We start from the raw sequence: 24,926 nt of genomic DNA on the forward strand, positions 1-24,926 counted from the left end.
CAACAAGCTCAGTCCGATGATGCTGTGACACACTGCCCCAGACCATGACGGACCCCTCCATCTCCAAATCGATCCCGCTCTGGAGTACAGGCCTCTGTGTAACTCTTATTGTTGACCCCTGCATTTTATTCTTATTTTGCACTGTCTCTATACACACTCACAGAGCCCTACACAGTTACGCACACTGATACTCCAACACACTCCAACTCAATCCATCATTTGCTCACACACAATATGCACATACATTTATAGACTCTACACACAAACACCCACTCACATAAAATCATCATATATGCTGCTGCTACTGATGCCTAGTCACCTTACCCATATATTTTTTTACCTTTATTTAACAAGGCAAGTCAGTTAAGAACAAAATCTTATTTTCAATGACGGCCAAGGAACAGTGGGGTAACTACCTTGTTCAGAACGACAGATTTTTACCTTGTCAGCTCGGGGATTCGATCTTGCAACCTTTCGGTTACTAGTCCAACGCTCTAACCACTAGGCCACCTGCCTACATACAGTATCTACCTCTAGCGATCCAGCATCCCTGCACATTGTAAATATGGTACTGACCCTGTATATAGTCTGCTGACATATTTAATCTTGTTTTTCTTATACGAGATAAAAATACATGTTTTTGTTTCACCTTATTTTTAGTATTACATTGTTATTATTGCATTGATGGGTTTTGAGTTTGCAAGAAAGGCATGTCACTGTACTTGAGCATGACATTAACTTGGAAATTGAAACTTAAATACCATCAGTGATAGATTTTAATTGATAAAAATATAGATGTTCCTTATTATAAAATGTAGCAGAATCCTCTAAACGCACTAGTGCAGTTAGTCAACATTTAAAAGTTGATTAGAGATGGCAGTGAACAGCTATGTTCCTCTTTTAGCTGCATTAGTAATTCCACTATTCATTATCTTAACAAAATACTTTAAAGTAGTGCTGCAGATCTTAGAAACAAACTTAGCACACATTTTAAATTTAGCAAAATATTATTTTAATTCTTAAAAAAAAAATCTATTGTAATTTATCACAGGCAAAGTTAACAAATGTAACAATTTCATATTAATTGAAAGACAAAAACAATGATTTCATAACGGTGATATGACAGCCCGATGGTGACATGTAATCTCAGAATGGCAATGCTAAACCACATACCCAGAACTCAACTACATGTATAAATAATTTACTATTTCTTTATTAGCAGCTGTCCTAATGATGGCTAAGTCCTGCTACCATGGATATTAAATAAAGACAAATAGTTACTTGTTATCAATCAGAGATGAGTATCAGAATCATCCCCTTTTTCCATCTGAGGTTATGCCGATCGATGGATTGTTTTTATAGAAATAGTCTCTATAAGAACAGTGTTAATATCTCCAACCCCTTTTTCAGTCCTCCAAAACAACGTTTTCTGCACAATTGTACAGTTAGGGACTGCATCCCAAATGGCACCCTATTCCCCACATAGTGCACACCCTATGAGCCCTGGTCAAAAGTAATGAACCATCTACGGAATACGGTGCCATTTGGGACACAAACAAAGTTTTAGTTCATCAGGAACAGTCCACGGTTCAGTTCCCACCCAGAGCATCGTGAGGGTGGTCGAAGATGTTGCCCAAGCCGTCCGATGCACTGGTGTCCCGGGAGGGAGGGCTTTTCCTGGACTTGGATGGAGGCTGCTTGGCCATTGGCTTCACAGTGCTGGGAGAGAAGACGTCATCTGTACGGAGAGAGCATGTCCAGTAGATGTTTCAGTTCAACCTGGTGGCAATGGCATTGTAAGAATGTGTGTGTACGTATACCTATATTTGTCTGTGGTAAATTTCAACGTGCATGTTGAAAGTTATTGAGGAACAACAATGCAAGATATTCTGAAATATGTGCTCTGCAAACACCCACCCATATCATCACGAAATATGGATTTAGTCTCCGCCTTCTTGCACTTCTTCTCTTTTGGTTTTGAAGTGGCCGTCAAATCAGCAAAGATGTCAACGTTGTCGTCAAACAGGCTGGCATCCAGGGATTTGTCTTTGTGAGGTTTGGGGGTCGTCGCCGCTTCATCCTGGGACAACAGAAAAACACATTCAGAAAAAAAGCAGACATACACTTTCCAAGGAATACATGGATTTCCCTCCACCTCCTGTTGCAGAGATCGTAACTCTTTGATAAGCTGAAGCAGCATGCGCTGAGCCAGACCAACTGCATTTAGACTACTACAATGTACTGTAGGGCTGACAATTGCCAGGGACCTCAAGATATGATATTATCAAGATACTTAGGTGCCGATACGATAAGTATTGCGATTCTATATGTATTGCGACTCAATACTGTGATTTTATTGCAATTTGTTTGAAACATACTGCTCACTGAGTATATAACACATTAAGAACACCTGCTCTTTCCATGACAGAAAACTATGATCCCTTATTGATGTCACTTGTATAATCCACTTCGAACAGTGTAGATCAAGAGGAGCAGACAGGTTAAAGAAGGATTTTTAAGCCTTGAGACAAGACAATAGAGACATGGATTGTGTATGTGTGCCATTGAGGGTGAATGGGCAAGACAAAACATTTAAGTGCCTTTGAACTGGGTATGGTAGTAGATTCCAGGCACACCAGTTCTTGTCATAAACTGCAACGCTACTGTTTTTACAGTCAACAGTTTCCCATGTGTATCAAAAATGGTCCACTACCCAAAGGACATCCAGCCAACTTGACACAACCGTGGGAAGCGTTGTTGGGCCAGGATCCCTGTGCTTTCGACACCTTGTAGAGTCCATGCCCTGACAAACTTGGTATACTCAGTGTATGTCTGCTGCTGACAGAGAAGAGCATGAGAAAATTTGTTTTAATCAGTCATGGAAAGAAAAGTGCTGAAAACACATGAAGTCGACTCAACATTTAAAAAAGAAGATGGAGAACTTGCTATAGGATGAACAATACCTGCGTTTTGGCAGATACCACCGATTAGTGCTGGCTAACGTTACCGAACGCTACCCAGCAATAGAAAAAATACTTGCAAGTCAAAGTATCGATATAATACCGTCCAAAATAATATGCGATATGTAACTATATTTCGATATTTCCTCCAACTAGTACGATGAAAAATAAACGAACATTTCAATGATTGTAAATTCCTGGCTGCACAATAAATAAAAAAAAAGGGACAGATTGATTGTTCAATTGACTGAAAAATATTGATCACCATGACCAATACCTGGAAGAGGTCCTGTTTGGGAGTAGAGTTGCTCCCTGCCTTAGTGACTTTCCCCCCGGCAGTCATTTTAGTAGTGGGAGTAGAGCTCTTTCCCAGCACAAAGATATACTCTTCATCGTCCTCATCCTCCAGGAAGGAAGAGGCCTTCATCGCAGACCTCGGCTTGACGTTCTGGAACAGGTCACCCATGGGGTCGTCAAAGAGGGACGGAGGGGTCGCTTCTTTCTCCTTCTTCGGTGTCAACTCACCCTCCGTAGTCTTTGCGGTGAGTTTGGGGACTGGGGCCAGGGCAGGGACAGACCCAAACAGGTCAGCCTCGTCGGGAGAGGGCAGCACCTTCACCTTGCTACCCTTAGAAAAGTCTCTCTTTAGAGGGGTGTTGGACACTGGTAGTGTTAGAACTGACAGTCTGACAGAGACATCAGTGAGCAGGGGTTGGGAGGGTAAAGAGGCAGGTAAGAAGGAGGGTAAGGCAGTGGTTAGGGCTTGGTTGGGTAGACTAGGCCTGGGCAGGGTTAGGTTAGGTAGTGCCAGGCTAGGCTGGATTGGGTTAAGTAGTGCCAAACTAGGCTGGGTTGGATGAGGTAGGATTGGGCTGTGTCCGGCCAGGTCCTCTCCCTGGTTATTCTGGTCCACAGAGCTCTGAGCTGACATCTGCCGTGCTGCCCTGGTCTGGGGCCTGCGGCAGATGGAGCCTTTAGCTCGACCCTACAGGAAGAGAAGACACATGAAGTCATAACAGAGGCTTATTTAGGAAGGTACAAGGTTAGAGCTTTAGGTGTGCTTTGTTACCCCCACACCCCAGTGCCTGACCTCTGACCCTTGACCAACCTTGTTGGCACACTGTAGCACAGACACCTGGACAGGGTGGTCGAAGCTAAGCCCTCCGTCGCTGGGGGACTGGGTCCATGCTGTACTGGGACTGAGGCCTGAGGAACTGGGGCTCAGGCCTTGTAGTCCACTGACCCCCCCTAGGATCCAAGGGGACACTCTAGGCAGGAGGGCAGCAGGGTTGATCACCAGGTTGGTCTGAGAGTGGGGAGGAGGAACACATTTGTTCATCAACTAAAGTCCTTTATAAGAGAGTGTTTGTAGCTCAGTGAGGACACATGCAAATGGTTATCACATTATAGAAATGGATTTACAAGTAATTTTGTTCATGCAGTTCCTCATGATGATCAGAACAAAGCGGTAGACATACAGAGGAAAGAGAGCCCAAGAATAAAGCCAAAGTCAAAAGGTAGACATAGGAATGACATCTATTCATGCAGTTTCAAGAAGAAGAAAGGTTGAGCAATCGCTTTCAGTCTGATGGTAAAAAATAAAACATTATGCAAATCAATCTGACAGTCACGCTGTCTCAGTTTAGTTTTTAAGCCAGCAGTGAAAAGACGACATGATTCATGTCAAAGGCGGAGGTTCAAAGATGGCAGAGAACACGTTGGACGAATAAACTCTCACTCAGAAAGAGTAAAGATAGAGTAAAACGTTGACTGACTTGAAAGAAGAAGTTGTTTACTTGGAGTTTTCCAATCCGTGACCAAGGCTGTTTAGATTTTACAGAGCTTGGTGCCGGCTTCTGTGCAGTTGAACATAGATCAGGTGAAAAGGTCCAATGCAGCTTTTTTCTCAATATCAAAACATTTCTTGGTAACAATTAAGTAACTAACTGTGATTTCTAACCATTTTAATTGAAAAACAAGAAACAAAAATAGTGTCTTAGTGAAGAGCAATTTTTCAACAAAGAATTTTTCCAGGACTGTCTGTGAGTGGTCTGAGTGTAAAGGGGATAACTAGCTGTTATTGGCAGAGATGTGTGGAACTCTTTCTCATTGGTCTATTAACTCATTTACCGCCTGGTGAAGTCATCCCATCAAAACAGGCTGACATTTCAAACAGCTCTTACACTAAAAGGGCATCATCATTTTCACAATGTTATGCCAAACTCAGTGTGTAAATATATCTAAAACATAGGAAAATCATGTTTTTGACCTTTAAGTAATCTTGACACAGACAGGAGTACTTCCAAAAGCAATGTAACAGCCTGGATAACATTCCCTTGAAATATATCACAGAATAACTAATCTCAACTGAGAGGAGAGAGCATTACTGTCTATAGATATCCTTCAAATTCTGAAGCCCTTCAATCATAAACACATTGGCAATCACATAGACTGCTGAGCACTAAGGCTGCATTTACACAGGCAGCCCAATTCTGATTTATGTTTTACTAATTAGTCTTTTGTCCAATCAGATCAGCTCTGAAAAAAAAATCTAATGTGAAAAGATAAGATGCGATTGATCAAAAGACCAATTAATGGGGAAAAAAATATCAGAATTGGGATGCCTGTGTAAACCAGCCTACGTAAGACTTTGTTTCATCAGCCTTACCTCACTCCCTGTGACTGGTGCTGTGACAAGGTTTTGGGGATGGATTGTCTTTACCGGGTTTACTGGGCTTCTCTGATACTTTCTGAGGTCAAATGAAAGACAAGGACTGAGGGTGTAGTCATCAGTAAATTAATCAAGTTGTTAATGAATAGGGTACCGGCCGAAGAGCTTTGGGCTTGACAGAGCTGAAGAGGTCATCCTCATCACTAAAAAGTGTTGGGGCTGCCGACCTCACTGAGCTGGGCCTGGACTTCACTGAGCTACTAGCATTACTGGGCCTGAACCTCTGAGACAGGAACACAGCACTTTATCACCAGGAATATCATAAGTACAATTCATTTATCACTAAAAGGAATAGCAGGTAGTACACGTCAATGTGCATCCACCCTGGTCCTGGTGAGTGCAGGCTTTTGCTCTCGCCCAACACTAACACCTTTCCCATCTCACTGAGTACTGTCCCTAGAACTCACCACAGACTTGTCAGGCGTGGCGAAGATGTCAACGTCGGGGTGGTTGTCTTTCTGCTGAGTGTGACTGAAGAGCAGTTCCTCATCCTGGAACACCCCGGTACTGCTCTTGGTATGAGGACGCTCCTCTGTAGGCTAACGCACAGACATAGGATTTAGACAGACAGACACACGCACAGACACACGTGGACTCCTTTTCCATGGGGGCGGACCCTCAGACAGGAAGTCATCACCATCCATCTCATCCAATGAGTTCTTAGTCTGCTTGTTAAGTGACAGGAAGATTTAAAGAGAGTCGGAGTACAGCACCTTACACTTAGGAGCAAGGCTCCATTTCAATTCACCTTTCCTCTCTCCTTACCTCAATCTCAACCATACTGGAAGAGAATGTCCAAGGTCCCACCCCTTAGGCCTTCTTCTCCAATGCATTTTGAGAAGGAGAGAGGATGTGAGGCATCAAGGAAAGATGAATTGAGAAAGGGCCCAAATGACTAAAACTAAGTTATGGTTAAGATTTGGGTTTGATGAGTTCAGCTGATCCTAGATTTGAGCTTAGAGGGAACTTCTACCCTGAGCCTTATGTAGCGTCTCACCTTGGCTGCTCCCAGTCCGTCTCCCAGCACGTTGATCCCTCCAAACAGACTGACAGCCCCTACTGGCTTCTTCTTACTCTCACTGCCCTCTAGTAGAGAGGACAGGGGCTGTACATCAGGACCCTTCGCTGTCCTCTCCTCTGCACGCCTCTTCTCCACTGGTGGAGGAGGTGCCGTCACCTCCTCAGGATTGTCTGTGTGGACCAGCGAGGGGGCTGGGGAGGCCACAGGAGCAGCCTAGAGAACAGGACAAGGGCACAGGAGACAAGGGTATGAACTAGGGAGTAAATGACTAGTTGTTTAAAATTCAACAATACATACATATCACTGCAGGGATGTTACCACACATATATTTCCATGAAGAGTACAACACAAACAGTAATAAAAATAGTACTTTCCCCCCAAAATATGAATAAACACATTTATTCAATATTTGAATTGTTTTAAAATAATAGATAAAGGTCTACATCCAGTGCATTTGGAAAGTATTCAGACCCCTTGACTTATTCCACATTTGTTAAGTTACAGCCTTATTCAAAAATGCATTAAATTGGGAGGTTTTTTCTCATCAATCTACACACAATATCCCATAATGACAAAGCAAAAACAAGTAAAGAAATACAAAAATAACTGGAAAATGACATGTACAGAAGTATTCAGACCCTCAGTACTTTGTTGAAGCACCTTTGGCAGCGATTACAGCCTTGAGTCTTCTGGGGTATGACGCTACAAGCTTGGCACACCTGTATTTGGGGAGTTTCTCCCATTTTCTCTGCAGATCCTCTCAAGCACTGCCAGGTTGGATGGGGAGCGTTGCTGCACAGCTATTTTCAGGTCTCTCCAGAGATGTTCGATCAGGTTCAAGTCCAGGCTCTGGCTGGGCCACTTAAGGACATTCAGAGACTTGTCCCGAAGCCACTCCTGCTTTGTCTTGGCTGTGTGCTTCGGGTGGTTGTCCTGTTGGAAGGAGAACCGTCGTACCAGTCTGAGGTCCTTAGCGATCTGGAGTAGGTTTTCATGAAGGATCTCTCTGTGCTTTGTTCCGTTCATCTTTCCCTTGATCCTGACTAGTCTCCCAGTCCCTGCCGCCGAAAAACATTCCCACAGCATGATGCTGCCACCACCGTGCATCACCATAGGGATGGTGCCAGGTTTCCTCCAGACTTCACGCTTGGCATTCAGGCCAAAGAGTTCAATATTGGTTTCATCAGACCAGAGAATCTTGTTTCTCATGGTCTGAGAGTCTTTAGGTGCTGTTTGGCAAACTCCAAGTGGGCTGTCATGTGCCTTTTACTGAGGAGTGGCTTCTGTCTGGCCACTACCATAAAGGCTTGATTGGTGGAGTGCTGCAGAGATGGTTGTCCTTCTGGAAGGTTCTCCCATCTCCACAGAGGTACTCTGGAGCTCTGTCAGTGTGACCATCGGCTTCTTGGTCACCTCCCTGACCAAGGCCCTTCTCTCCAGATTGTCCAGTTTGGCCGGGTGGCCAGCTCTAGGAAGAGTCTTGGTAGTTCCAAACTTCTTTCCATTTAAGAATGATTGAGGGCACTGTGTTCGTGAAGACCTTTAATGCTGAAGAATTTTGTTGGTACCCTTCCCCAGATCTGTGCCTCAACACAATGCTGTCTTGGGCCTCTACGGACAATTCCTTCGACCTCATGGCTTGGTTTTTGCTCTAACATGCACTGTCAACTGTGGGACCTTATATAGACAGGTGTGTGCCTTTCCAAATCATGTCCAATCAATTGAATTTACCCCAGGTGGACTCCAATCAAGTTGTAGAAACATCTCAAGGATGATCAATGAGACAGGATGCACCTGAGCTCAATTTCAAGACTCATAGTAAAGGGTCTGAATATTAATGTAGTTTTTATTTTATAAATTTGCAAACATTTCAAATAACCTGTAATCACTTTGTCATTATAGGGTATTGTGTGTAGATTGATGAGGATTTGTATTGACTTAATCCATTTTACAATAAGGCTGTAACGTAACAAAATGTGGAAAAAGGGAAGGGGTCTGAACACTTCCCGAATGCACGGTATTACTGAATTCAATTGTTGCCTCGAAGGCTTTATCTTTAGGTTATAATTCATGTCAGTGTCTCCTTCCCAAAATGGCACCCTATTCCCTATATATAGTGCACTATATAGGGAGCAGGGTGCCATTTGTGACACAACCAGAATCTGTAACCCAGGCTTACTTTAGGGTCAGCTAGAGTAGAGCTGTTGTTGATGGCTGGTTTGAAGTCAAAGAGAGATCCCTTATCTTCACCATCCTCAGTCTCATCTTCAAACTGGAGAGACACTCTCTGCGGCTTCTTCTGACTGCATCAACACAGACATTTACACCCATCAAAACAAGTCAAACATTTTAGCACAGTGTCTCTATTGTTGTGGATATAACGTTTACCTCAACTCATTGGTAGCAGCAAAGAGATCATCCTCATCGAACAGGCTGTCGAAAGGATCTGCTTTGACACTGGGTAGACTATAGGGTGCGCTTTCACTGGACTTCATCCCTCCAGTCTTTCCTGCACTATGCTTGGAGCTCATCCAATAGTCCTGATACAGACAGAATATAAAGGGTTAAATAGATAGCATGTGTTGAAGTATTAGCGACAACCTTCAATATCAAGCCCGGTTCAAAATCTACCGCTTGTCCCCTACCCTTCTGGTGTTTGCAGATTTGTTGGAATAGGATGGTTGTAAGCTATATCTGAAGCTGTGCTGAGCCCATTGGATGGAGTTGCCATCACCATATTGGCTATGGGCAATTCCACAATTACAGAGTGATGCAGAAACTCAGATCTTACACTTTAAAATATATGTCAAACAAAAAACAATGATTGAAAAGTTACACAAACCATACAACCCTAAGCCCAAGTACAACAAACAATTTCCACAGAAATTGTTACAAAAACTAAATGTATTTGAAGAACAGTGCAGATGCAAAGTTTGGTAACAGTATGACGGTTTGTTCCATCTGTACCGTTCTTCAAGTAAATGTATTTTTGTAAAATGTTCTGTGGAAACTGTTAAAAGTAGTCTTTTAACAGTTTGTGCATAGAGTTGTATGGTTTAACTTTGCAATAAAAAAAACATTTACACTACTGGTCAAAAGATTTTAGAACACCTACTATGCCAAGAGTGTGCAAAGCTGTCAAGGCAAAGGATGGCTACTTTGAAGAATCTTAAATATGAAATATAGTTTGATTTGTTTAACTCTTTTTTGCTTAATACATGATTCCATATGTGTTATTTCAAATGTTTGATGTCTTCACTATTATTCTACAATGTAGAAAATAGTAAAAATAAAGAAAAAGCCTTGAATGAGTAGGTGTTCTAAAACTTTTGACCGGTAGTGTATATATTTTTTTAAACATAAATTATCACTCTGTTACTGTGGAATTGCCCACACACCTGTCCAGTTATTTCAGATCTGTGAATACAAAAAGGGGTAGTGGCTACAGAAGGAGGCATTATTTTCTGAAAGGCTGATGTTGAACTGAAGTTTGTAGCAAGGTTCCGTTCCCTCCCATTACCTCGTCATCACTGAAGAGGGCGCTAGAGACAGGATTCTTGACTTGTGGTGTGACATCTTCAGTTTGGCTTGACTTAGACTTCTTCGCAGACACAAACAGATCCTGCATAATGAAAGAAAGCGGTTAGATATGAAGATGCAGGTACCAATTCATTATATTTTATGGACCGATATCAGTCATAGCTCTTTTTCTCACCTCATCCTCCTCTTCAACAAATATGGACAGAGGAGCTTTGCTCTGAAGTGTCAGTTCAGGCTTGGACTGACTCTTAGGGATGGTTGGACATATCTGTAGAAAGACAGGGACAGAAAGTTGAGGTTAAATCTGTAAAACAAAGTGTGCTCCATGATCACCTTAAATTCTACAGGGTTCGTACAGACAGTGGCAAATCAAGTTCAAGGACTTAAGTACTTTTTCAATCACTAATATTTATTTTCAAGGACCATCAATTTGTAATAGTTCATATGTCATTGTTTCTAGTCGCCACCAGATGGCAGTATATAGCTACAACCTAATAGAGAGAAAAAAAGTTGATTTTATCACCTTACAAGTTCTACTCTACTCAGCTTTAGTGTCGCTGGCCGGGAAAAGGGTGGGTGGGCTGTGTGAAGAACACGGCACATTAAAGGCCAGGAGCACAGCCGTCACTTGATAAAGCGGAATATCGCGGGCACCCCGTGAATGAGGCGATGGGCAAAAAGCTCTGGAGGATGTTGCAGAGAAAAAGTCACAAAATGTAGAACTGACACCAGCGCAGGATGCAGCGTTGTCATTCCCCCTTCATGTGGCTCTTCAGGAGCGATTCACCCATGCTCGCAATGTCAAAGTCTGACGCATTTATTTGTACCTTACATGGTGTGGGTTGGTTGGTTCCACTGATGTAGTGGTAAAAAGGTGGGTAAACTATACTATACAAAAATATAAAACGCAACATGTAAAGTGTTGGTCTCATGTTTCATGAGTTGAAATAAAGAAATCCCAGAAATGTTACATATGGACAAAAGGCAGGATTGAATCTACATTTTACCGCCATTTTAGCTATCAATGTGACATTTGAGGAAATAGAACTCAGTAGTCTGCCTGGAAAATAATTCGCAAGACCATTACAATTTTCATGTTGACATATTTTATGTTTACATATATTTAATGGACCCTTACTTGAGAATAAGTGTTGAAAAGAAGCACACTTCTGAGTGAGTGAGAGAGAGAAAGAGAGAAACGGAGAAAGACATTGCATATAGAGATGATGGATGGATAAAAGACGATTCCCACCTCCTCTGACTCTTCACTGGTGGAGGGCCGTCGTTTCTTTAGTGTCTCAGTCAGCAGGCTCTTGGTACCAGGACCAAACATGGAGACACCTCCTGCTGGCATCTAAACACAACCAACAACCTCATCACTGAAACCAACAACCATCATCAGTGCAACATGTAATCATGATACCCAAGTCCCCTAAATCAATAACCATGCTCACGCTAATGTTAGTCAATTAACAAGTATCCCACTTAATATGTAGGTTGTTCACCCATAAGTATTAATTAATTCAAGGTTTACACAAATATGTCCATTCAACTGAGAATTGCGCCAGAAAAACAGTAGTTTAACCCCCATGTTGCTACCATAGATGGTTTAAAAGTTAGACAATTTACTCTGAGAATTTAGCATGTTTAGAGTGAATGGAATGATCAAAGTGGTCACTGCTCCATAGAACTCTGCTCCACGGCAGAACAGCACTAACAGGCCTCCCGAGCGGCACAGCGGTCTAAAGCACTGATTTGCAGTGCTAGAGGCGTCATACAGATCCGGGTTTGATCCCCCGGGCTGTGTCACAGCCGGCTACGACCAGGAGACCCATGAGGCGTCCGGCGTCGTCCAGGTTAGGGGAGGGTTTGGTCGGCCGGGATGTCCTTGTCCCATCGCGCTCTAGTGACTTCATGTGGCGGACCGGGCATTTGGATGCTGACTTCGGTCGCCAGTTGTACGCCGTTTCCTCCGACACATTGGTGCAGCTGGCTTCCAGGTTAAGCGAGCAGTGTGTCAAGAAGCAATGCGGCTTGGCAGGGTCGTGTTTCGGAAGATGCATGGCTCTTGACCTTGGCCTCTCACGAGTCCGTACGAGAGTTGCAGCGATAAGACAATTGGATACCACAAAATTGTGGAGAAAAAGGGGTAAAAAGTAAACTAATGGCTGCAGGTCAAACGAGTGAAAACATGGGCTTTTTCGAAATGAAATCTGCAGTATAAAATTAAAATAGGGACTAAATATGTATTTATTTACAAAGCTAACAGACAATTTCAATAACCACCCTCCGTGAAGACAATATGTTCACGTTTTCATTGTTTATTTCTGAATCTTTCCCTTTAAATCGGCATAGAAATGGCTCCTCTCAACGTAGATTGGTATCAAGTTGATTTTGATTGGTCTAACCCGCAGAAACACCTCCAAATGGTACCACCTCCCAATGCCAAATATGGAAGAGAAAGACCCAAGAGCAGCGCAGTCTAAACTAGCAATGGTCACAACAAACTAACATTCTTATTTCATCAACACTGTCAAGTATAAGTATACTAAAGTTAGAATATTGCAGAGAACAATCTAATGATTCATTGTGTGTGATGTATAATGACATAAGGCAAAGAAAACAACGTTTTGACATAACTTTCGTAGCATCCTCTTGAATTGCCCCGTTTTTCTCTAAATTCTTAGGTAGTGAGCGGAGGCCCTATGATACAGTATAGGCAAAAACAATGCTCTGTACACATGTGTATTTTCACCTTTTCCTGAGGAGCCTGTTTCACCTGTACTTCCTCCTCCTCCACCACCTCCCTCCTGCTCTGTAGAGGGGGCAGAACACCAGAGCTGTCACCGAAGATGTCACCATCCTCATCACCTCCTCCAAACAGATCCACTGTCTTCTTCTGCTTGGGTTCCTCCTGTCCAGCTGACCACAGGTGACAACACATTATGAGTGCTTGTGCTAAAGACAGTTATAGCAAGATCTAAGATGTGAAACTGCATGAATGAAAATAAGGTGAAAACTTGATTCACATACCTAAGAGTAACTGATGTATTGGCGTGATGTCAATGTAAGATTTTCACTGATATTTTACGATCATTGATCTCAAGTTGGGGTCTCGCCCACCATGCTAGCGAGAGAGAGAGGTTACGGTTTGATTGACTTACCTGATCTGGATCTATTAAGGCTTTTGCCGGTGAAGAAGTCATCCTCCTCATCGTCGAACATCCCCCCTAAAGCGGTCTTTCTAGGGGCTGATGTCTGGGTCTTGCTGGGTTTGGCTGGACTGCCGTTCTCTCTACCCTCCACTGAATCAGAGTCATTAGGAGTGCCAAACAGGCTGTTCTCTATGGGGAAAGAAGAGGACAGGATAGACTCGTCAGATAAAATTGTCAATACCATCACAGAATTATCAACATAGTACAGTAGACTGTCTGTGGTCATGTATTGTAATAGTATTTAGTTTGAGTTTAAATAAATCCAATTCCGTTTCAGAAAGGAAGGATGGTATCTTCAGAGGCATTAGGTTCTCAAGCCACAGAAAACTGTCTTCTTCATTTGAGTAACACTGTTATTACTATTTAATCTTTGAAAGGCCTTTGCTGTCCTTAGGGCATGTTTCTATGCTCCCGAGTGGTGCAGCGGTCTAAGACACTGCATCACTGTTATTACTAGATGCATTGTCTTAGACCGCTGCACCACTTCACTTACAACAAAACATCCTGAAATGGAAAGCAACCATCTAAACTTGCAGAACACAAAAAATGTTTTCGATTGCAAAATATCTAGTGTTCCCTAATGAAAACAGCCTTGGTGTTTCAACAGATAGTTGTATGGCTATTACTACCTGTGGTCTTCTCCTCTGCTACAGGCTGTTTAGGTGGATCAGAGAACAGATCCCCCTGGACAACAAACATGTTATCAGGGTCGCTATGGTTTCAGACAAAACTCATTTAATGTACTCTTCGGGAGCTTTTAACAGGCTGTAGATTGATTTTGTTTTCTTTGAATGGTTCACTTATTGATTTCTATCCATCATATTACGTGAAATTGCAATGGGTAAGTAACATGTAAAAAGTAAGACATGGAAGCTACAAAACGGCGTTCATGTGAGCCTACTTCATCATCAAACAGTCCTCTCCCTCCACTGAAGAGGCTTCCTTTTCCTCCAAAGGGAGAAAAGTCCTCGTCCTCCATCTTGGGCGGCCCGAATAACTCCTCGCTGTCATCTTCAATAGCTACAACACAAACAGGTGTCAACAAGTCAAGAAAATTACTGGTAAATACTGCAATGTCATGACTGCTTGTCAAATAACATCTAATTCAGTCACTTTGGAGCGAGACCAACTCCACTAATGCTCTTCTGACTGAAGTGTTATGAAGTAACAGTTAGCTTAGCAGGTACAATATAATTGGATACATAGTGTTTCTTTGCTTTAGCTCTTTCTTTGCTTTACTGTTCTTCTTAGAGACAATGCTTCAGAGAAGTGAGACGGGGAAGGAAACATGAGCATGCACATGCAGGACAATGATATGTAGTGAAACATGTGCTGTTGTAATCTGCCAACATTATTTGCATTATGACATCAAATTTGTTGTACGGCCTACATTATGTGCAAATGTACCAACTGAAAACACATCTTGGAACTTGTATGGAGCAAACAGTGGCCATAATAATCAAAACAGAAAGGACAGATACTTGAATTTAGGTAGATTGTTATTGAGTGAAGTGTAGGATCATTAGTCTGGGTGCTAGACTGTGTGTTCCGCGCAGTCATACGGCATATCAAGATGTTATCCTATATTTTAAGCCTGAATTGAGAATTACAGTGGCAAGAAAAAGTATGTGAACCCTTTGGAATTACCTAGATTTCTGCATAAATTGGTCATCAAATTTGATCTGATATTCATCTAAGTCACAACAATAAACACAGTGTGCTTAAACTATATTGAATACATAATTTAAACATTCACAGTGTAGGTTGGATAAAGTATGTGAACCCCTAGGCTAATGTCTTCTCCAAAAGCTAAATGGAGTCAGGAGTCAGCTAACCTGGAGTCCAATCAATGAGACGAGATTGGATATGTTGGTTAGAGCTGCATTGACCTATAAAAAACACCCACAAAATGTTTGTTTGCTATTCACAAGAAGCCTGATGTGAACCATGCCTCGAACAAAAGAGATCTCAGAAGACCTAAGATCAAGAATTGTTGACTTGCATAAAGCTGGAAAGTGTTACAAAAGTATCTCTAAAAGCCTGTTCATCAGTCCACGGTAAGACAAATTGTCTATAAATGGAGAAAGTTCAACACTGCTGCTACTCTCCCTAGGAGTGGCTGTAAGGGAAAGATGACTGCAAGAGCACAGTGCAGAATGCTCAAAGAGGTTAAGAATAATGCTAGTGTCAGCTAAATATTTACAGAAATCTCTGGAACACTAACATTTCTGTTGACGAGTCTACGATACGTGAAACACTAAACACAATGGTGTTCATGGGAGGACATCACAGAAGAAGCCACTGCTGTCCAAAAGAAACAATTCTGCACGTCTGAAGAAGTGCACTTGGATGTTCCACAGCGCTACTGGCAAAATATTCTGTGGACAGATGAAACTACAGTTGAGTTGTTTGAAAGGAACACACGCACAACCTGGATTTCTGCATAAATTGGTCATCAAATTTGATAAAATCTTAATCTAAGTCACAACAATAGACAAACATAGTGTGCTTAAACTAATAAGAAAGGAGAAAAAAAGGCACAGCACACCAACATCAAAACCTCATCCCAACTGTAAAGTATTGTGGAAGGAGCATCATGGTTTGGGGCTGCTTTGCTGACTCAGGCCTGGACCGCTTGCTATCATTGACGTAAAAATGAATTCCCAAGTTTATCAAGACATTCTGCAGGAAAATGTTAGGCTGTCTGTCTGCCAATTGAAGCTCAACAGAAGTTGGGTGATGCAACAGGACAACAACCCAAAACACAGAAGTAAATCAACAACAGAATGGCTTCAACAGAAGAAAATACGCCTTCTAGAGTGGCCCAGTCAGAGTCCTGACCTCAACCTTCTGGAGTGGCCCAGTCAGAGTCCTGACCTCAACCTTCTGGAGTGGCCCAGTCAGAGTCCTGACCTCAACCTTCTGGAGTGGCCCAGTCAGAGTCCTGACCTCAACCTTCTGGAGTGGCCCAGTCAGAGTCCTGACCTCAACCTTCTGGAGTGGCCCAGTCAGAGTCCTGACCTCAACCTTCTGGAGTGGCCCAGTCAGAGTCCTGACCTCAACCTTCTGGAGTGGCCCAGTCAGAGTCCTGACCTCAACCTTCTGGAGTGGCCCAGTCAGAGTCCTGACCTCAACCTTCTGGAGTGGCCCAGTCAGAGTCCTGACCTCAACCTTCTGGAGTGGCCCAGTCAGAATCCTGACCTCAACCTTCTGGAGTGGCCCAGTCAGAGTCCTGACCTCACCCCGATTGAGATGCTGCGGCATGACCTCAAGAGATCAGTTCACACCAGACATCCCAAGAATATTGCTTAACTGAAACAGTTTCGCAAAGAGGAATGGTCCAAAATACCTCCTGATCGTTGTGCAGGTCTGTTCCGCAACTACAGAAAATATTTGGTTGAGGTTACTGCTGTCAAAGGAGGGTCAACCAGTTATTAAATCCAAGGCTTCATATACTGTTCAACCCTGCACTGTGAATTTTTACACGGTGTGTTCAAGAAAGACATGGAAAAGTATAATTGTTTGTGTGTTATTAGTTTAAGCAGACTGTGTTTGTCTATTGTTGTGACCTAGATGAAGATCAGATCAAATTTTATGACCAATGTATGCAGAAATCCAGGTATTTCCAAAGGGTTCACATACTTTTTCTTGCCACTGTAGATCAAAAATGCAAGCAATTGTCTGAGGATGGTGCTGGACAGTCTGACATAAAAAGAAGAGAGGACATTTTGATGAAAAGGCTTAAATAAAAATGGTAAAAATCCAGGCATGTCACATTACTGCAAAAAACACAGGGCCATACGATCAAATGGCAATAAGTTGGCTAAAGCAGAAACACACTGGTACCCAGGCTAGCATATGAGCTCATACAGTTACCTTTCCAGGAAACCATGATATGTTTAACATAAAACAAAAAATGGTGGAGGTGATAATGGACATGCTGAATAGTTTGTAATTCAGGTCATGTCAACCCAACATACATGTGCGATCTCCCTCAGGCTTGCTGATAGGTTCCCCTTTGATTCTGGCGGCCAGCTCATCAGCAAAGGATGATGGTCTTGGGTTCTGAATGTGACATAAAGACTTCCGTAAAAGAGAGGTGGAATAGAACATCAATATTCATGTAAGGGGACAAGCAATTACCTACAAAAAATATTTCACATTTATGTCTACATTCAATAGTTGAGACATGACACATTCATTATGCTCCCTCAAGTCATAAAACAAATGTATTAGCATTGTTGACTTAGCTGGATAAAGGCTAGTTATATTTCATAAATGATCTGTCTGTCATGTTATTAGTATCAGTCTCACCAGCAAACTATAATCAAACATACCTTTCTGTCATCATCATCATCTTCGTCCGATTCGCCAAATAGGTCTGAATCTCCCTCCTCATCCTCATCATCACTCAACATAGACGACTTCTGAAGGGGAAATCATTCAATGTCATCCATGAGGTTGCAAATAAAATCACAATCCTCACTAAGGTGTAACCATTACCATCATCCACATAAACAGCTGCATGCTTATGGCCAGTGTCCAGAGTGTAGAAACGATTCAATCAATCACATATTTTTCTGTTGTGTTTCGTCATTGATTAAATTGGCAAATACCTTAATCATCCCTTGTCAGAATTGTACACACAGCGATACAATCCTGTACGTTTGTTATTGTTATCACAGAGATATCAACTAACTCTGGGTTTGATCGTCGACCCTGACAGTCACAGTGAAATTGACCTTCACCTTCTTCTTAATGGTCGCTGGCCCCTCATCCTGGTCAAAGTCATCGTCTGACTGCTGTTCACATAAACACAACAGGGATAATACAGTTATCTAAATCAAATTGTCAGTATTTTCAACTTATTTTGAGGATAATAATAATGTCAACTTCACACTTTCAAAAAACATCTGACTTTCTGGATGAAAAGATGAAAAAATACTTACGTTAGCATCTTTGCCATCTTCGCTCACAATGACGGTGTCGCGATCGCTGTCGACTGACATTTCTGTGAAGTAAAGAATGACATCAGTTTTACTTTCTCTCTGAGAAACATGACTAATGTTAGATGACAAACACTATGCTTGGAAGAGTGTTGAACACTAATAATATAAACACATGCCAAGAATACACACACTTTCCTTCAGTAGAAAGAGTACATGAAGAACAGAGGTGATCTACCTTCACTGGAGAGGTCGCCCAGTCCAACGTCTTCTTGCCCCATAAAGAGCTGAGAGCCAATCAGATATGGTAAAGGCCTGTCCACATACAGGTCCTACAAACAGAGAGAGGTGGGTTAGAGAAGGAAAGAAGGTGAGGAAGCGGTCAGAGAAAACATCATTGCTCAATACATGCACAATCACTCAAATCAAATGTTAGTCAAAAAAATGTAAAATAAACATGTACATCAGTTGTCAAAGTGCTTAAACTGACCTGGACCCCAAAGACAGATCAAAAACACAGTGGCATGGAAACATTGGCCATCCTCCCTAGACTAGACTGGGCAGATACTAATCCTAACGTGACATCTGGAGGCGTGAATAACTTGAATTTTATCTCTAATCCTGTATGTTTCCAGATGATTCCAAACTCACCTTGGGCTCCAGTATGGGCTCCACTCTGTCTGTGGCCTCCTCGTCCTCTGAGTCAGAGTTTACTGCCTTGCTGTCTAGCTGCTCAAAGGCAGAGTCCAGCACCATCAGACCGTAGTTCACTGCTTCCTGGACCTTAGGAATCAGCTGGGCTTCCTTCTGCTCATGAGTCTTCTAATGCGGGGTAATTGAATTTAACTATCCCCAGGGAGGAACTTGCGATGTCACAGTGCTATACATGTCACAACACATCAAGGAAGGAGTAGGTAGATGATTTACCTGCTCAGGCGGTCTCTCCAAAGCATCAGGCTTTGGCACCGCCTCCTCCACCTCCTCATCATACACTCTCTGATGAGGTCAACAAACACAAATATCAATAACACATCACACAATCAATACAAGAAGAATGAGTTAGAATCTATCAATGTAACACAGCACCTTGTGATAGTGAACAAAAAGAGGCGGCACCATGAGCAAGCAGATCATTAAACACAAGAGACATCAGTTCCTCATAGTTCTGTACCATGTAGCACGATTCATCTTTTCTTCATTTTGTTAAAAGCTTGCGAAGTATCAAAATATCTGGGAAATGTAAAATACGACACAACCATCCTCTAAAGAGGGGCACCAAGCTCAACAGAGGAACAAGACATGGGTCGTGTTCATTTGGGCACACTGTAGTAGAACAAAATGAAGCAAAAAAAAAGTACATCTGTGTTACTTATTAGACAAGTCAAGGACAGGTAGTCCTTTCCCTGTTTCAGTCAGTTTTCTTCCATTAAAATGCTCTAATGAAGACGACCATGGTATTTTCAGTCCACAACGTACGTTTTCAATGAATTGTGTGTTGGAGAGCATGAGGAAGTCGTTGAAGACGGTGTGCATGCAGCAGTCTGTGGCCTTGGTGTCTCTGATCAGTCCATCCAGCTGCTTCTCTATCGCATGAGTCTTTGACAGCATCCTCTGGGAGAAGTCTTGCAGGAACAGGAAGAGCTGTGGAGGAGGGGATACCAACAACTGTTTAATCTTCATCTATTCAACAGTGGATCTGATTGTTCAGTAGCGGACGTTGTCTTTGCCACAGCGATAAGGGTAGTTAATCTGTTGCATTACTGTTTACAACGCTATGTGATTGCTCTACCCATAAAATGTGGAGTTAGAGGCTGAGAGCCTGCCTGCCAGTCTGTTTCTGCTTCAGCCACCAGATGATACACTGTTAAATGCATTAAACAGTTGGGTATTCAGAAACGGAATAATAACTTGGAGATAATAACCAAAGCCTACTCCTGAGTCTGCAGCCAGGGACCAGTTGGCGCTGGTCTGTCGCATCTCTTCCAAGGTCCAGAGTCTCTCCCACACCTGGCCATCCTTCCCGGTGTGATTGCTCTTGCTGGGGACATTCGCCATGCCAACCGGCAACCCGCTCATCTGAAACAATATTGAAGGATTTATTCAGTGGGATTTTTTTTTTTTTTTTACCGTTATTTTACCAGGTAAGTTGACTGAGAACACATTCTCATTTGCAGCAACGACCTGGGGAATAGTTACAGGGGAGAGGAGGGGGATGAATGAGCCAATTGTAAACTGGGGATTATTAGGTGACCATGATGGTTTGAGGGCCAGATTGGGAATTTAGCCAGGACACCGGGGTTAACACCCCTACTCTTACGATAAGTGCCATGGGATCTTTAATGACCTCAGAGAGTCAGGACACCCGTTTAACGTCCCATCCGAAAGACGGCACCCTATACAGGACAGTGTCCCCAATCACTGCCCTGGGGCATTGGGATATTTTTTAGACCAGAGGAAAGAGTGCCTCCTACTGGCCCTCCAACACCACTTCCAGCAGCATCTGGTCTCCCATCCAGGGACTGACCAGGACCAACCCTGCTTAGCTTCAGAAGCAAGCCAGCAGTGGTATACAGGGTGGTATGCTGCTGGCCATGATGATGAATAAACCGGAGAAAACATTTCAAACGGGCGTTTAGCGTGGACAATAACCATTTAAAAGTTATATACTGTTTAGTGCAAACTGAACGCGACCCTTTACCTGATTTGTCAAAAATAAACCCAAATTACATAATTTAGGTAAAGATCAACACAGGCATGGATTGGCAAATGCGAGCTAAATTAGCTGGCACCAGCGGCTGCTTTATTGCAATGCAAACAAGCCAGATTAGCTAGCCAGTTTGGTACCCTAGTTAGCAAGCAAACTAGTTTTCGAACATTGTAGGTACAATGTTTCATTGGGAAGTCGCAAGCTTTCGCAAAATGTCATTTGGAATGTTAGCTAGGTATAGGACGTTAGTTGAATAAATGTTTATGCACTGCCGGAGACTGGCTGGCTAGCTAGGCAATGATTCATTGAGAGCATACTCTTGCACTTTCAGGGATATTTTTTACTAAACTCACCTTAGTAACTGTTGGCAAACTGTTGTCCACGTTAGTGAAATATAAGCCCCAAAAGTCGTAGAGAGACTCGATTATGCTAAACTCAGCCGATCCTCATTGAGTTTCTGACAGGTCGGTCATATTCTGTCTGGAGGCAATCAGCTGACGGCAGTCACCTGACTCAATGCAACGTTACCACATCAAATTGGCAATTGTAATACGGGTCTTTGTTTGTATGGTATGTAATGTGTATGTTGAATGCATTGTCATGTTTTTGAATTACATGCAGTTTTCCTTAGCTAGAATTGTTCATTTATTTACTCTAGGCCTAGTCTAATCTTTTAAAAAACAATGCAGTTCATTCATTTTTTTCCAGCTAGGGGAAAGTGGGGTAAGGATGCCCAAGCCAAAATTCTAAACGGGCTCCTTGCTTGGGACTTCTTAACTCTGACGTCACCCCATTGAAGTTGACGATTCAAACGGTCAAAGGTTAGATAGACATGTTTGATGTAGCAATGTAAGTTGATTTTTGTATTATGAATAAAATACTTTTTTTTTTAAACGGTCAAAGGTTAGGTAAGGGTTACGGGTAAGGGTAGGGGTTAGTGTAGGGAAGTCCCAAGGATAACGTCTCAAGGTTAAATAAAAGTTAAATAAAATTAAAAAACAACCTTGGGTTGTCACTAGTTATCACAGCCACAAAGTCGAAATTGGCTATATGTCTAAAATGTATGAATAAAAAAATGAGATTTTTGGTCTTTAAGGTTAGGGTTAGGCATTTAAAAAATATATATATTTCACCTTTATTTAACCAGGAAGGAGGCTAGTTGAGAACAAGTTCTCATTTGCAACTGCGACCTGGCCAAGAAAAAGCAACGCAGTTCGACACATACAACAACACAGAGTTACACATGGAATAAACAAACATACAATCAATAATACAGTAGAAACAGTCTGTATAAAGCATGTGCAAATGAGGTAGGATAAGGGATGTAAGGCAATAAATAGGCCATGGTGGCGAAGTAATTACAATATAGCAATTAAACACTGGAATGGTAGAATGTGCAGAAGATGAATGTGCAAGGAGAGATACAGGGGTGCAAAGGAGCAAGATAAATAAATAAATACAGTATGGGGATGAGGTAGTTGGATGGGCTATTTACAGATGGGCTATGTACAGGTGCAGTAATCTGTGAGCTGCTCTGACAGCTGGTGCTTAAAGCTAGTGAGGGAGATAAGAGTCTCCAGCTTTAGTGATTTTTGCAGTTTGTTCCAGTCATTGGCAGCAGAGAACTGGAAGGAAAGACGGCCAAAGGAACAATTGGCTTTGGGGGTGACCAGTGAGATATACATGCTGGAGCGTGTGCTACGGGTGGGTGCTGCTATGGTGATCAGTGAGCTGAGATAAGGCGGGGCTTTACCTAGCAGAGACTTGTAGATGACCTGGAGACAGTGGGTTTGGTGACAAATATGAAGCGAGGGCCAGCCAACGAGAGCATACAGGTCGCAGTGGTGGGTAGTATATGGGGCTTTGGTGACAAAACAGATGACACTGTGATAGACTACATCCAATTTGTTGAGTAGCGTGTTGGAGGCTATTTTGTAAATTACATCGCCGAAGTTGAGGAATGGTAGGATGGTCAGTTTTAAGAGTGTATGTTTGGCAGCATGAGTGAAGGATGCTTTGTTGCGAAATAGGAAGCCGATTCTAGATTTATGTTTAATATGAGTCTGGAAGGAGAGTTTACAGTATTTACAAGTTAAATTATGCTTATATCTAAACCAACGTAGAGCATTTTAAGACTGTTTTATACATAATTTGGGATCTCTATGAGGTACAATATGAGGTTGTGAACCTAGCATTAAAGTGCATCCTTGTAGCTGTGTGGGTTAATATAGTCAAAATGGTTGCTTTGGGGTACATTTATACCATAGTATACTATAGTATTTTTTTATGTGTGTGGGTTGGTCTTTTGTTTAGTATACGTAGCTTTAAGTCGCTTGGTTATTCTAAACCAGGGGTGTCAAACTCATTCCACGGAGGGCCTAGTGTCTGCAGGCTTTTGGTTTTTCCTTTCAATAAAGCCCTAGACAACCAGGTGTGGGGAGTTCCTAACTAATTAGTGATGTTAATTCATCAATCAAGTACAAGGGAGGAGCGAAAACCCGCAGACACTCGGCCCCCCGTGGAATGAGTTTGACACCTGTGTTCTAAACGGACCATGTTGTGGTCAAAGAGGCTAGCTAGCCTAGCTTAAGCCTCATTCACATTACCCCATAAACACTTACGTTGCGCCGGATGTCATGCATTTCAATGGGGCGGTCCACAACGGAGTGGAAACGCAACGCCCCCTTGCAGTTGAAGGCTCTGTTGCGAGATGGTCACCGCATACTATGAAACATTTCTAACTTTGTGTTGTCTTCAGTCGTCTTAAGTCCAGCCAGAGTCCGTCGAAGAACAGGGGTCACTGATGGGGAAAAAATGGCCTCCCTTGAGAGGGCAAGAACAAGATGTATGTTAGGAGAAGTGCAGCATTATCATAAGGAGACGTATACTTGGAATATGGAGGAGAAATGGAGAGGAAAAGATAGGCGGAGGAGGTCGGAGGAAGAGGGTGAGCTTGAATCGGTTGAAGATGGCGAAAAAAGGGAGATGGTTTGTCGAAGAAGAATATTTGATATCGTTCGACTGATTCCACTCCAACTATTACCACAAGCCCGTCCTCTCCAATTAATTAGTGGGTGAACTGTTTCGAAATTGCCACCGTTTTTGTTCATAGTCCCCCCATTTTAGGGGTGCAAAGTATTGGGACAAATTCACTTATATGTGAATTCAAAGTTAAGTATTTGGTCCCATATTCAAAGAACACAATGACTACATCAAGCTTGTGACTCTACAAATTTGTTGGATGCATTTGCTGTTTGTTTTGGTTGTGATGGATATTATTTTGTGTCGAATAGAAATTAATTGTAAATAATGGAGTCATTTTTATTGTAAATAAGAATAGAATATGTTTCTAAACACTTCTACAAGAATGTGGATTCTACCATGATATTCGTGAATAATAATCAGTGAGAAAGTTAGACGCACAATATCATACCCCCCCCCCCCCCCCCCCCCCCAAAAAAAAATGCTATCCTCCCCTGTTATTGTAATGGTGAGAGGTTCACATGTCTTGGGGGTATAAAAATCTATGGCAAGACATGGCAAGCACCTCAGACTCTACAAATGCAGAATGCTCATAAGCCATGCTCATACGCCCCCGGCTAGTACAGACGATTGGCTGGTGGCGGTGGAGTCGAGGGGGCAAGCAGTGTTACACAAATCCATGCTACTGCCCCGTATTCAGTCTCTAGGCTTCATAAGTAACCAGAAAAAGAGCTGTCTGAATCCATCTCAGCGCATTCCGTTACTGGGTGTCGAACTAGACTCACTTGCTTTTCTATCGCCATGGAGAGTGTCCGAGTTCCGGC

The 24,926-nt window shown here is 42.5% G+C and overlaps 1 protein-coding gene across 4 annotated transcripts; it reads right to left on the reverse strand.

Annotated features, from left to right (window-relative positions):
• Positions 1-988: 988 nt before the first annotated feature.
• LOC129836537 (WASH complex subunit 2-like) lies at positions 989-24,527 on the reverse strand. Of its 4 annotated transcripts, none has more exons than XM_055902855.1 (25): positions 23,742-24,527; positions 20,346-20,489; positions 19,890-20,054; positions 19,341-19,409; positions 19,065-19,232; positions 18,652-18,745; positions 18,417-18,478; positions 18,216-18,269; positions 17,805-17,894; positions 17,448-17,550; positions 14,369-14,487; positions 14,097-14,151; positions 13,417-13,596; positions 13,008-13,174; positions 11,505-11,606; positions 10,428-10,520; positions 10,233-10,334; positions 9,101-9,252; positions 8,892-9,015; positions 6,689-6,925; positions 6,099-6,230; positions 4,069-4,266; positions 3,238-3,945; positions 1,918-2,080; positions 989-1,738 (listed from the first exon to the last, which is right to left on the reverse strand). In XM_055902855.1, exons 1-25 carry the CDS (start codon positions 23,760-23,762, stop codon positions 1,590-1,592), a joined length of 3,651 nt encoding a protein of 1,216 aa, XP_055758830.1. In that variant the 5' UTR covers positions 23,763-24,527; the 3' UTR covers positions 989-1,589. The 4 variants fall into 4 exon arrangements, with proteins under 4 accessions (XP_055758830.1, XP_055758831.1, XP_055758829.1 ...); XM_055902856.1 differs by having other exon boundaries at positions 17,448-17,532; positions 19,065-19,235; XM_055902854.1 differs by having other exon boundaries at positions 19,065-19,235.
• Between the last annotated feature and the right edge of the window lie 399 nt (positions 24,528-24,926).

The sequence above is a fragment of the Salvelinus fontinalis genome, chromosome 37 (assembly GCF_029448725.1).
Source record: "Salvelinus fontinalis isolate EN_2023a chromosome 37, ASM2944872v1, whole genome shotgun sequence".
In the NCBI taxonomy this organism is placed as follows: domain Eukaryota; kingdom Metazoa; phylum Chordata; class Actinopteri; order Salmoniformes; family Salmonidae; genus Salvelinus; species Salvelinus fontinalis.